Source organism: Sparus aurata, chromosome 17 (genome assembly GCF_900880675.1).
Source record: "Sparus aurata chromosome 17, fSpaAur1.1, whole genome shotgun sequence".
Lineage (NCBI taxonomy): Eukaryota > Metazoa > Chordata > Actinopteri > Spariformes > Sparidae > Sparus > Sparus aurata.
This window is the reverse complement of record NC_044203.1, coordinates 29,445,884-29,458,174: the sequence shown is the minus strand read 5'-3', so window position 1 is coordinate 29,458,174 and position 12,291 is coordinate 29,445,884. Positions and strand designations below refer to the sequence as shown.

The 12,291-nt window shown below is 42.2% G+C and overlaps 1 protein-coding gene across 1 annotated transcript; it reads right to left on the bottom strand.

Moving 5' to 3' along the window:
* Positions 1–271: 271 nt before the first annotated feature.
* LOC115566904 (serine protease 55) lies at positions 272–12,046 on the bottom strand. The gene is made up of 10 exons (XM_030392966.1): positions 11,630–12,046; positions 9,734–10,366; positions 5,589–5,681; positions 4,718–4,852; positions 4,293–4,458; positions 2,812–2,990; positions 2,187–2,282; positions 1,590–1,732; positions 888–1,043; positions 272–380 (listed from the first exon to the last, which is right to left on the bottom strand). Exons 2-10 carry the CDS (start codon positions 10,326–10,328, stop codon positions 312–314), a joined length of 1,632 nt encoding a protein of 543 aa, XP_030248826.1. The 5' UTR covers positions 10,329–10,366; positions 11,630–12,046; the 3' UTR covers positions 272–311.
* Positions 12,047–12,291: the final 245 nt, after the last annotated feature.

The window sequence follows — 12,291 nt, the reverse complement described above, 5'->3', positions numbered from 1 at the left end:
GTTAAATGCATTTTATGAAAATTACAAAGGTGCCAAATAGAATCATATCCGTTGAAAAACACATAGCACACAAATGCTCAGACATAGCTTATATTAGTATAAAAACGTGCAAAAAAGTGTGATAGTTAATTGTGATAATCAGTGATTTGATTCATCACCGAGGCACCACAATTAAATGTAAGACAAAATATATGTGCTGAGCTGGACACTTTATAAGCATATGACCACAATATTATAATTATTTGTGTTTTTTTAAATTTGACGACAAACATCACAAACAAGCAGACACAGATGATTTGCTTCTTTATTGTTTAAGTGTCAGGTTTTAGTGAGGTGTCGGTCGTGGCTGTTGAGGTCTCTCCCGAAACCCTCAGTTTGTCCTGCAACAAAAAGTGAAAATGCCAACATCAACATGAAATATAGCTTTATACATATTTCCTCGATGGCAGTTAATTAGATTATAATGCTTTGTATGATTAGGATGCTGCTTCCAATAAAGAATACAACAATATCTGAGAAGCTATCGCCGGCCCTCTGAATGTATAAAACATGCCATTCAGTACCTTCATCCAATATGCCATATTGAGCCAATACGTTTATTTACTGTCATTATTTATTGATTTGTATGCTCATTATTTGTTACTTAGGAAACCATTTTTGTCCTTTCTTAAAGATAATAAAGTGGCCATATCAAGAAGGAGGACTACCCCAAAGATGGTGCCTTCTCATTTAAAAAACCCCCCAAACATTGAGTCTTATATGACAATGACAAGAGGTATGTGGGCATCCAGTGTTATCGCTCAGGTTTATTTTACAGGAGAACACGTGATAGATACTCAGATGTCACCATGACACATTCATACAGTGGATATCCCTTTATGCAGTACCTCTACGTATCTTTCAACCCAGTGGATCAGTTGGGTTACTCTGCTGTAGACGCCCGGCTTGTTGCGCCGTCCGCAGCCCTCTCCCCAGCTCACCACCCCTGCCAGCCTCCATTCCCCACCGGCTGTCTCACACACCAGGGGTCCCCCGCTGTCCCCCTTCAAACAGGAACCAACCATTAAGGTGACATGGCAGATCAAGTTTTTTGCTGTTATCTACCACTACTACTACTATAAAGTTGAGACATGTTCTTCATCAAAACCGTTTCAGGTAGGTTTATATTCAGATTTCATATACCTGGGTGTGTACCTGGCAGGAGTCCACTCCTCCGTCCATGGTGCCAGCACAAATCATTTGTGGGGTTATGTACGTGCCGTAGACGCTCGATGGATTGGGCTATGACCTTGACCTGAGCCTGCCTGAGTTCATTTGAGTTTCAGCTATCAACTCAAAAACATGTTTTTCTTATGCGTGACCCAACTAAATAAACACACGTTCTTTCTTTTTACGACTGAGTAAACAAACAGACTTTTTAGGAAAACCATTTCATCCAGTTATAACTTTGTTTATATGTGGCGGACCCTGCCAACAAGCTGTTCCTCTGAGAACAGCTTGTTTATTCACATGAGGAAATATTGAATATCTCTTCATCAAAATCGTATCAGGTAGGTTTATATTCAGATTTCATATCACTGGGTGGGTACCTGGCAGGAGTCCACTCCTCCGTCCATGGTGCCAGCACAAATCATTCGTGGGGTTAGATACGTGCCGTAGACGCTTGAGTTGGCGCAGACGGATTGGGCTATGACCTTGACCTGAGCCTGCCTGAGTTCATTTGACACAAAGCCTGACAGAGAGGAGAAAAAGAGAGAGGGGACAAAGAAAGACGAGGCAGTGACTGTGACGTCAGTGTTTAAATTAAAGGGAGGTAAAGAAAATGCCTTTTAATTTGTCACTCACACAGGGTGCAGCTAACACGCCTAGCAGTGATTTCACAATAAGGCAGCTGCTTCAGGCCAGGGAGGCCCAAAGGAGAACATTACAAGGCTGAAAGCTGTTTTCCACCCTGTGTCATCATGTAAAGTAGTTTTGCACCTGAAAGATTATTTTTCCTTCACTGATTTACATTTCAGTTGACTTTTCCTCCTAATGATTTCATGTTGCACAGAGAAGAAGTAATGAGAGTAAATTGAATGCTCAAAGGTTGAAAATAGGTGTAAAATATTTTACTGGAAAGAAAGTGCTGCCAGCTCAAAAAAAACAAAAGTCACAATCAGAGGGTGTGTGTCAGCGTAACACACCTCCTTCATGAAGATATCCCCAGCCTGTGATCCAACAGGCCGCCCCAGGAGGAAAAGACTCGCTCGGACTGGGCAAACAGACCGGTCGCACCCCACCTACAAACAGCACGCAGTCATCAGATTGTGACATAATCTAACATTTATCTGATAAGCAATAAAGACACAAAGGTTATCACACATACAAGGGTTATGTGACCAATCATTGTCAGTCTTCATTCCAGTGAAGTTCGTCTTGGTGCTTTTAAATTCCTTTCTTTTTCAAAACTTCAAAAATTCGAGACCCTTTTATTCAAAGGGAAACATTTCCTTCCTGCAGTGCCTCTAAAATTAGTTTTTATACATGTAAAGTTCAGTTATTGTACAATATTTCTGTCATGTATGTTTTTCAGGGTGTCTGCAGGTCCTTAAAATGTCTGAAAATACATTAAATTCAGTTTTGTAAACCTAAGGCCTCAAAACGTACTAAATCTGAATTTTTTAAACTCTTAATTTACACAGACATTTTGACTGAGTCAATTTATTTAGTTATATTTATCTTAAAAGGTCTTTAAAGCCACAATATTTTAGTGTCTGATACCTGTAGACTTCCTGCTCTTTGCCAATAGATGGAGCCACCTCCTCTTACCTGTCATGTCCATGTCAGTGATGGTGCGCAGCAGGCCCATGTCGTAGTCGTTGTTGTATCTGTTGAAGCGAGGGTGGTAGAGGACCTGCAGCGCTCTGTAACGTTTCCCCAGAGAGACGTCTGCGATGCTGACGGTGTCCACCACCACCAGCCAGTCGGCCGCTTCGAGCATGTTGTTCCTGCAGAAACAGCAGCTCGACACTGTAGTTTGTGGAGTGAGTTCAAGTTAAGAAGCGCCTGTCTGAGCTGATCAGCGCCAGGCTTCATCCTTGTTGTCGACTATGCTGATGCTGTTTTTGCTTTGATGATGCCTGGTCTTGATCTGCATACTGCTGAACATCAGATCTGAATTGCAGCAGGGCCACTTTGATCCACTAACATCAACTCTTGTAGACTGTGTGTGTGTACAGCTGTCCTCTGCCTGCCAAGCTCACTATTCTACCCTTTAAAAGACTGGTTTTATCGCACTGGTACAAGTTGAGGTAAAAGTTGTTTCAAGCCCAAAGTGGATCTTCGTCAGGTAAGGAGGTGAGAAGAATGGAGTGTTTAAACAGTGTTAGTCCTTAACATGGAGAAAATGACACAGATAATCCTGCGATGTCTTACTCAAAGACGCATTATGTAGAATTGTATTTTAAAACATTCATAAATTAAGTCAAATGATCAACTTTTATGTACAGTGTTGAGATATCTGCAGAAGTTGGCATGCTAACTAGATAGCCAAGGGCCAGAAAACCTCTTTCTCCCAGCAGTCCAATAACTAACAAGGTCGTCGGGCTAACTGCACAGCTAACTGCGCTAACAGTAGCTACAGTCATGGATGTACTATGTAAAAAGATCACTGTTTGCAGCAGTTAGCAGTTATTCAGGAGGTATGCTGCCCTGTTATGTTAGATTATGAGTTCAACAGCTGGCCAGTTGTCAAAGGTTGTCAACAATTATGAAGTTTTGCTTAGGTACTAGAAACAATTTAATGAGGTGCTCATCGTTTGTAGTAGTGCTCAAAAAATGGCTACGCATTGATCGTTCAAAATCCAAATTAAATGTTCCAAAGTAATGAAGAGCCTCTGCTGATTTACATCTGTGTTGTTAAAGAAACTCATCCGATCTGCATGTAAAATGCACAGAAAGTCTTCAGTTCCTACGCACCTGCACTTGACTCAGCCTAATTGTATAAAAACAGAATTAACTTGGACTTGACTTGATAACAGTCTTCCCTACAGGCTGTATAACTTCCTGTCTGCATCAAACTTTTTAAAGGAGACATTTTATGCTCATTTTCTGGTTCATAATTTTATTTTGGGATGCTACTAGAACAAGTTTACATGCTTCAATGCTCAAAAACAACACGTCAGTTTTCTCATACCGTCCAGTACTGCCTTTTTAGCTTTCAATTCCTTTTACATGCACAAGAAGCGATATAACAGTGAGGACAGGAGGAGATAAAAACGAAAAAGAAGCATAATTAGTCCACCTCTTACTCAACAAAGCAGTGTGCTGCAGTGATGACCCAGCGAGGGGAGATGATGGCGCCTCCACAGACGTGCCTCCCTCTCCAGTGCAGGCTGACCTGCCACCTCCACTTGTCCTTGGGCGCCAGCGTCCCCCCGACGATTCGCCGGCCGTCACTGACCAGAACTGGGCAGTCTGGGTGTGAGACGGTGTAGAGGAATGAAAAGACAGAAGACAGAAAACCCATGCAGTAACTTAAATTAAAAAATGAGCATATTAGCAGTTTAACATGACTGATAAGGCCCCTTCCATGATGAGGCAATTTAACTGTCAGAGAGCTGATGGCTATATAATAATCACGTCTCCCAACTTTGATAGAACTTTATTATTACAGTTCCCACCACTGCCCTTCATTAAATATGCATACACGTCCTCCTTTTTTATATGATTTTACCTGCTGTGATGTTCCCTGTCTGGTTCATTGGATTCTTGGCCAGAAAAGGCGGCTGAGATGGGACGCTGCAGTTCCCCTTCACACCACAGAGCGGAGGTGATTCACCCGACTCAGAGGGGAACACCAGGAACTTGACTGATTCCAAGAGGGAAGAAGAGCAGAGACATGACACATTAAAGCTCCTGTGCTATAAACACACAAACACACCAGGTCCCCCGAGTGTCGAGACTACTAGCTGCACAGCTAACTGAGCTAACTTGCTAACGGCAGGTCCAGTTAGCGAAGCGGTTAGCTGTTCCTCTGGTGATATGCTGCTAAGTATTTGTTTTGAGTTTGAATTGGACATGTGGCCAATTCTTGCATACTGCCCCTTTAAGTTAACTTACCTGACTTAATAATAACAATAATAATAATAATAATAATAATAAACAAAATTGAAATCATCAAAACTCCCAGTACACAGATTCTCTGTCCACATTTTTAAAGTAACTTTAAGGAAGCACATTTTGGGAGCCATGTTCATGTTGATGTCATTTAAATTCATTAAAATTCAAAAGAAAGCTTCAGAGAGGGCATATTAAGTGCTATATTAAATGTGTAAAACCCAATGAAGACAGATTTTCTCCTCACTTTGTGAGTTTTTCATCCTCATTATATTACTGCTCACAGAAAACCCCCTCAAGATTAGGTCTGGCCAGTGTCCCATCGTCTATCTCCACATAGTCCATCAGCGTGCTCAGAATCACTGATGCAGTATAATAAAAACACCTCTGAACCTGCTGTCCTTTCGTAATAGGAGTGGAAACCATGTGATGGCGTGAGATGTGCGCCTGGTGTGATAATGGAACTTTACACATCATCGACAGCTTACCTAAGAGAGCAGAGGTGATGACCAGTTTGATGATGACCGGGAGGCACACGATCAATAACAGCTCCCGAGATGAACACGTTCGAGGCTCCGAATCTACCAAGAAAACAGACAAACACATCTTTAAACCATAACAAGCCTCGAGCTTCAACACATCTTGACTTCATCATCTTTTTGAGCCGATTATCTTCTTTAGCGCTGGGCTGCACCGGCTATTCATGAATTCCTTTTGTGCATGAAATCATTTTTAATACTGATAAGTACAAACTAGTGATTCACCGGATCAGTGGCTGTAGCATGAGCTGTAACATCCAGGCTAATTAACAGTTATAACAGTTGAGGGGAGCAAAATATATCTTAAACTGAGCTGTTCATCCTTTGTAAACACAGATGATTTCACTATTTTGTTTTGGATAAAAAAAACTAACTTGGCTAGCTTGGGTTTCTGCAGTTGGCTCAGTTAGCTGGCTCCAAAGCCTGCAGTTGAACCAGGTGCTCACCGGCTGTAATCATGCAGTGAAAACTAAACTCTGTATCACTATAGTTTTCGGTGCCAGCCGCTTTAGTGCTGAGTGCATTTAAACGTGCGGTGAAAACAAGTTTGAACCTACAAACGACTGATGGCTCCAGATGTACAGCCCCAACATTCAACGCACCGCCGTCAAACTGTCAAAACAAATGTGAGCTAAACCTGCGATAACTAATTTTTTTATTTTGCCTTTTTTTTTTAATGGCCTTATTGATAGTAACGCTGAAGATATGACAGGAAACAGGGTGAGGGGGAGTGACACGCAGCAAAGGGACCCGGGCCGGGAGGCGAATCCAGGTCCGATGCAGAGCCTCGGCACATGGGACGTGCGCTCTACCAACTGAGCTAAACGGCGCCCCAACTAATTTATTTTTTGAATGTATTCACAACACAACACAGAGTTCTGACAGCCGAGTTGTTGTGAGTAATGTCTTTAAACAACAGGCTGAGCTGGTCAGTCAAGCGTTGAGAGGCGAAGCTGCCGAGGATCTTTGGGGCCGACGCGTTTAAGAGCTCGGTCGTCAAACGTCTCCGCTCAGACGACCCGAGTGAATTGAGGACAGAGCGCATTCATAATATGAGGTAAAGCGTGAGCCGCATGCTGTGCCTTGTAGGTAAAAGATGTTGAATTCAATTTTATGCTTGACTGACATCCACCTGAGGCGGACGAGCGCTGGTGTAATGTGGAACCTCCTGCTAGTTTTTGATAAAAGCCTCACGGCAGCGTTCTGCTGCGGCAGTTGGGGGGGGGGCGACGGAGATGTTGCGGTAAATGTTAAGGTGAGTCAGTCATGAACTCTGCGAGGTAATTTATGCTCCTTTGCCTTAAAGACCTTTTCCCTCGTTTAACTTATATCAGCTCGGTGCAACACACTGTGACATTTTTGTTTCGCTACGACAATGCGTACCAGACGAGACAAGGCCGATAAATGCGATTCCTCAAACTGAATAAGCTGATAAGCTGGGTTGATCCTCCACTGTGTGCCTGAAGCCGAGACACAGTGGATTGGCCAAAACAAACAGGAGGCGGTGAAATGAAAGCTTTTGATTATTTCCCCTCCAAATCAGGAAGAGATAAACAGATCGGATTAGGGCAGAGTTTCTTAGCTTTCGGAAACAAAGAGGAGAGCAACTGCATACCATGCTGCACGGCGCTCCGGTTTGGTAAACGGTGAAGTGAAACTGAGAGACAACGTTGCTCCTGTCTATCCATAACCTTAACAATCTGCTTTAGATAGGTAAAACTGTCAATATGGCTCACGTGGTGTTGGTAAAAATCACAATTTAAATGACATTTGATTCACCTGAGGGGGGTAATTACTATCACCGGTCTTAGGGTAGACCTCTGGGGAACGATTAAACATTTTCACTGGTGGATAATCAATTGCTTTGTCTGTTTGTTAGATGTGATGAAATCCACCAGAGGTTGGTGTGACCAATAGCGTCAGAGGTCACTCTGAGGTCGAATAGCAGTAAAAGAGATTGCACAGCCTAACAACATGGTGTTATTGCGGCTCCAGCACTGCGTGATTTGGAGAAACTTTGAGGACTGCTGCTGTATCTATCGTGTCTAAGAGCTGACAAGAAAGGATGGCTCTGTAATTCTGTGGAGGGATTGCATTAAGGCTGCTTTCCCGGAAAACAAGCAGTAAGAAATCCCGGACACCTCCAGAACTTACAGAGCAGCGCTCAATGGAAACAACGGGGAGGGTAGCAGTGATTTATCTTTAAGGGAAAAATGCTGGCAAGACACCTGGTGTGCCGAGTGAAGCTTGTATATGGGGACACTTTATCCACAGGCTCTTGAAATGAGTGGCAAATTGAAAAACTGGCAAGGCAACTAATAGCCGTTTTATACTGTAGGTGCTGAAATCTTCCATGTTTATTATTGTGACTATAAATGATAAAAGCCTTGTATTTCATCACCTGAACAGCCAGCAGAGAAGACAGTACAGACCTGGGAGTGTGTTCAGTGTTCATTACACCAGCAGCACTGTCACCTCACATCTCTTTGATTAATCATCACAGCTAAGGATGATGGGAACATCACTCATTTTGCAAATTTTTTGACAGAAACCAGAGACATGGACAAGTTAAGACTTTGAGCTGTTGGCTGCACTAGACTCATCCTGAGGGGAGCATGAATATCACAACCAGATCTCAAGGTAATCAGTCCATCAGATATTGGCGCATTTCAGTATTAATCACAAAAGTCAACGTGATGGTGTTGCTCGAGGAAATGTCCGAGGATCACCAACATCGGAGGGCTTAATCATCTGGGGACAACAAAAAACTGTACAGACTTTCCTCTCAGTCCATCTCGTAGTTGTTGAGATATCTGACTGACAATCGATGTTGTTAGTCGTTGAACCTATTGCTGCTAGCTTGTGTTTTTACTTTGCTTGATACAAACAGGAAGGCATGAGATGGATATAAATCCTTTTAGAAATAGAAGCTTTAATAAACTGCAACTGTTTGTCCCAATCAGACCCAATAGATTCAGGCACTGATGTCTTAAATACCTCTGCCACCCTTGTTTGCTCGTTTGTTGGTTGGTTGGTTTGTCGGGAGGATTACACAAAAACTACTTTAAGGACTTTCATAAAACTTGTATGGAGGAATGGTCTCGGCCCAGAATGGACCCTATTAACTTTTAGCGCAGATCCAGATAAAGGGACGGATCTAGAATTATTTTATCTCACTTTATTTAACATTGGAGGATAATTTATGATTATACAAATACAAACAATGTGAGGATCGCCTTTCTAGTTTTCTCTGTCTTGATTGAATGGTATGGTTCAATAATTATGTTGTTGGTGAGAGTGCATCAAACAATGCATTGTTTCAAACAAGTGGAAATCTGCCGCAACCATCTCTGTCAGGCAGCACTCTCTCTGACATTTAGCAGCTTGTCAGCCTGCCAGATGTCATGAATATGAAATCAGCCAAAGGCTCTGATGAAATGTCTGAAAATGTAATTAGGATAATAAGAACTTACTTTGTCCTCACTGAGCAGAACATCTGTTGTATCAAACAACATTGACATTTCTGCCAGCAGTGACAAGAAACTGTGTCTTCTGTTAAATGTCAACCGGGTAAAAGTCTGCTTGAGTAAAACATCCAAATGTATGTGGACACCTTTATGTGTTGATGCATGAATTCTTAATTCGAAGCTGTTTGTCACAGTTTGGAGTATTGGCCTTTTAGTTCTTCTAAAAGGGAGCTGGTTAGCTTAATTTAGCACAGGAATGCTAGCCGAGTTTATCTTTTGTTTAAATACAGATTACACAACGATTAAATTATATTTGATCTTTAGAGCTGCTGGTAGGCGGATTTATTTTCCTTTTGAACAGAGCTAGGCTGGTTGTTTTGCCCGGTCTTTATGCTAAGCTAAGCTAACCAGCTGCTGGATCTCGCTTCATATTGAACAGACAGACATGAGAGAGAACTGTTAAAATAAATGTATTTCCTGAAATGCTGCACTGTTCCTTCAAAACAACTTCTTTCACTTAATTTGAAATAAGATGACCAAAAGTACTCAAACGTATGTTAAAAGGTGTGTCCTGAATTTTTGGGCCTCATCATAACAAAGTGACCCAACCTTTAATTATTACCGTACCTGGCTCTTCTCCAGGGAGATCTTTGAGTAACATGAGACCCACTGATCCTTCCTCCAGTGGGCCTCCATCTGAGGCTTTCCTCAGCTGAACCTCCGGAAGATTATCACTACAAGGAAGCGGTGACGTCAGAGCTTTTTGATTTTGGTCTTCGGAAGGACCAGAGAGTGAAGAGGAAGTTCCTGGAAGTTGAGGCTCTGATGTTACTTCAAAAAAAGATGGAGGCTCCGGGTACAAGCTATCATTGGCTGCAGGTTTATAGTGAGGCATGAGTGTGAGGATTGTAGAGGGGACCAGAGATGAAATGCTCAATACTTCATGACTGGTTGGACTTTGAAAAGATGTTGATGACCACTGTTCAAGGGAAGGGTAGATTGACGCAACCACTGGCTGGGGTGCATCAGATATGCTGATTCTCCCCGTCTGGACCTGCAAATCCATGCTTGTAAAGTTGCTGGTAGCTGTAATGAAGTGCAGTTGAAAGTTAGGGTTCATGTCCTTTGGGATGATTGCTCGTGGGTTCTGATTAGCTGCATACGTTTGTTGGTCTGGATAAGATCCGCTGAATTTCAGACATGGCTGAGCTGAGAAGGCCATGGAAATTGATTCCTGACTTGGATTCCCTCAGGTGATTTCTGCAGAAGAAAAAAAAAGCAATAAAACATGAGAGATACTGAGACCCGAAATTCTTGGAGGATATAGAACAAGTCTAGGATTCAGGCAAGGCAGATCCCCTTTAATCAGTTTGAATCTCTTGTGAGCAGTGTGAATGTTTGTGTGTTTTTTAAAAATTCATGTTGTCTCGCATGTTGTTGCTCTTGAATTGTTTCAGCCCATTTACCAATATAAAATGGTGGCGGTTAACATTTCTTACCAAACCATATATTCACATTTGCACATGTCATAGGCTGCATACCATATTGACAGTTGATGTCATCTCATGTTCATATTACATGTTTGTTACCTGACTGTCATATCATGAGATGGAGCAACAGGCAAAGAAGGCTGACAAGCCCGTGTCCGCAGTTCCAGACCTTGTTTTTGTTGACAAAAGCCGGATATTTTGATGGCAAGTCGGGAAACTTCCAGTCATGTAAGTGGCAAAAAACAGGTGTTTTTAACAAGACCTCTCTCTGTGTTTGTTGAGAACAAAACAGTAATTTTACTCTCAAATGGTATGATAATGATTCGTGTGGTTTCTGTTCCTTAACCGGACCAGAACTAAGAACAATGTTGCCACAACATAAGATTGAAAATGAATCCTAAAACAATATGAAGTTGCAACATAAAGAAATGTAAAGTTTCAATATGTCCGTGAGTTGCAAAATACAAACATTTTTCCAACGTTTATTCAGGTGATATGGTGGCTTGTTTGTTGTGTAACTATCTTTTGTGTGCCTTTATTGTTTTATATGTATTTACATTTTTCTATGTATTGTATTTTCTGTGTGTTGTGATCAAGACGTCGTTGCAAAAGACAGCTCGCTCTCAGTGGCCTTCCCAGTTTTTAAATTGCAGTGCATTTGAAGGACTTTGTGAATTGCTTCAGCAGATGTCAGGCTGCATCCTTGAAATGAAACCTGGCTAAATTATGAGCTGGAATTAAACAGATTTTCTCCAAAAGATACTTTGGAGAAGGTCCAAAAACATTCTTGCTCTGAGGCAAATACTAACAAAACAAAACACTTTTAACGGAGAAAATGCAAAAAGAAAGCCACAAAAAGTTCTTTTGAATTCAGAGTTGATGTTACCTCTACTGATCCCAAACAACTGTGCAAGAAAGCTGTCAGTGATTGAACACAGGGTTTGTTTTAATATCCTGCACCCTCTACACAGGCTCATATCTTCCCACCTCATCTTCTTTTCCCAGCTCTAAACATCTCCTCAAGTGCTCTCACCTGAATGTCAGCAGTACAGATACGCACGGGTCAGCTTCATTTGTATGCATGGGATTTTTCATCCGATTTCACTCCACTTATTAAACCAGCTCGGACCACAGCAGGGAAAAGAAACGCATCACTGTTGCGCCGTCAGTGGTAAAACAAGACGCCCGCTTGCTCCGATGCATCTCCGATCTGCTCCGTTACCGTGAATCCATCATCGTGAGCTTTCTGCAGTTTGTCATCTCTTCTCATGCGAGTACAATGGCTCTCCTCCTCTTCCTCTCCTCGGTTGCCCTACGATCCCTTCATTATGTCGCCCTCTTCATGGAGCTTGCTCCTTCTCCTACCAGCCTTCTCTTCTCCCCTTTCCAACTTAATCTTTCTCCCTTGGTCAGAACAGGTGAGGCTGAAGCAGTGAGGTCAGTAACAGATACGTGCACTCTTGTCATCGGGCGTCTATGAAAAATGCATGGGGATAATTGTGAGGTTGGGTCAGAGTTTAACAACAGAGGGTAATGTACACCACACCGCTGAATTGCTCCCACTCACAAGTACTGAGGAGCACAATGGCGGCAAGGACAGACCCACACACAGAGAGTCAAGGAGTTGAATTTCTCATAGTTGAAAGATATGTATCCAATAATCATGCTCCTATTATGAATCTGACGAGGCATACG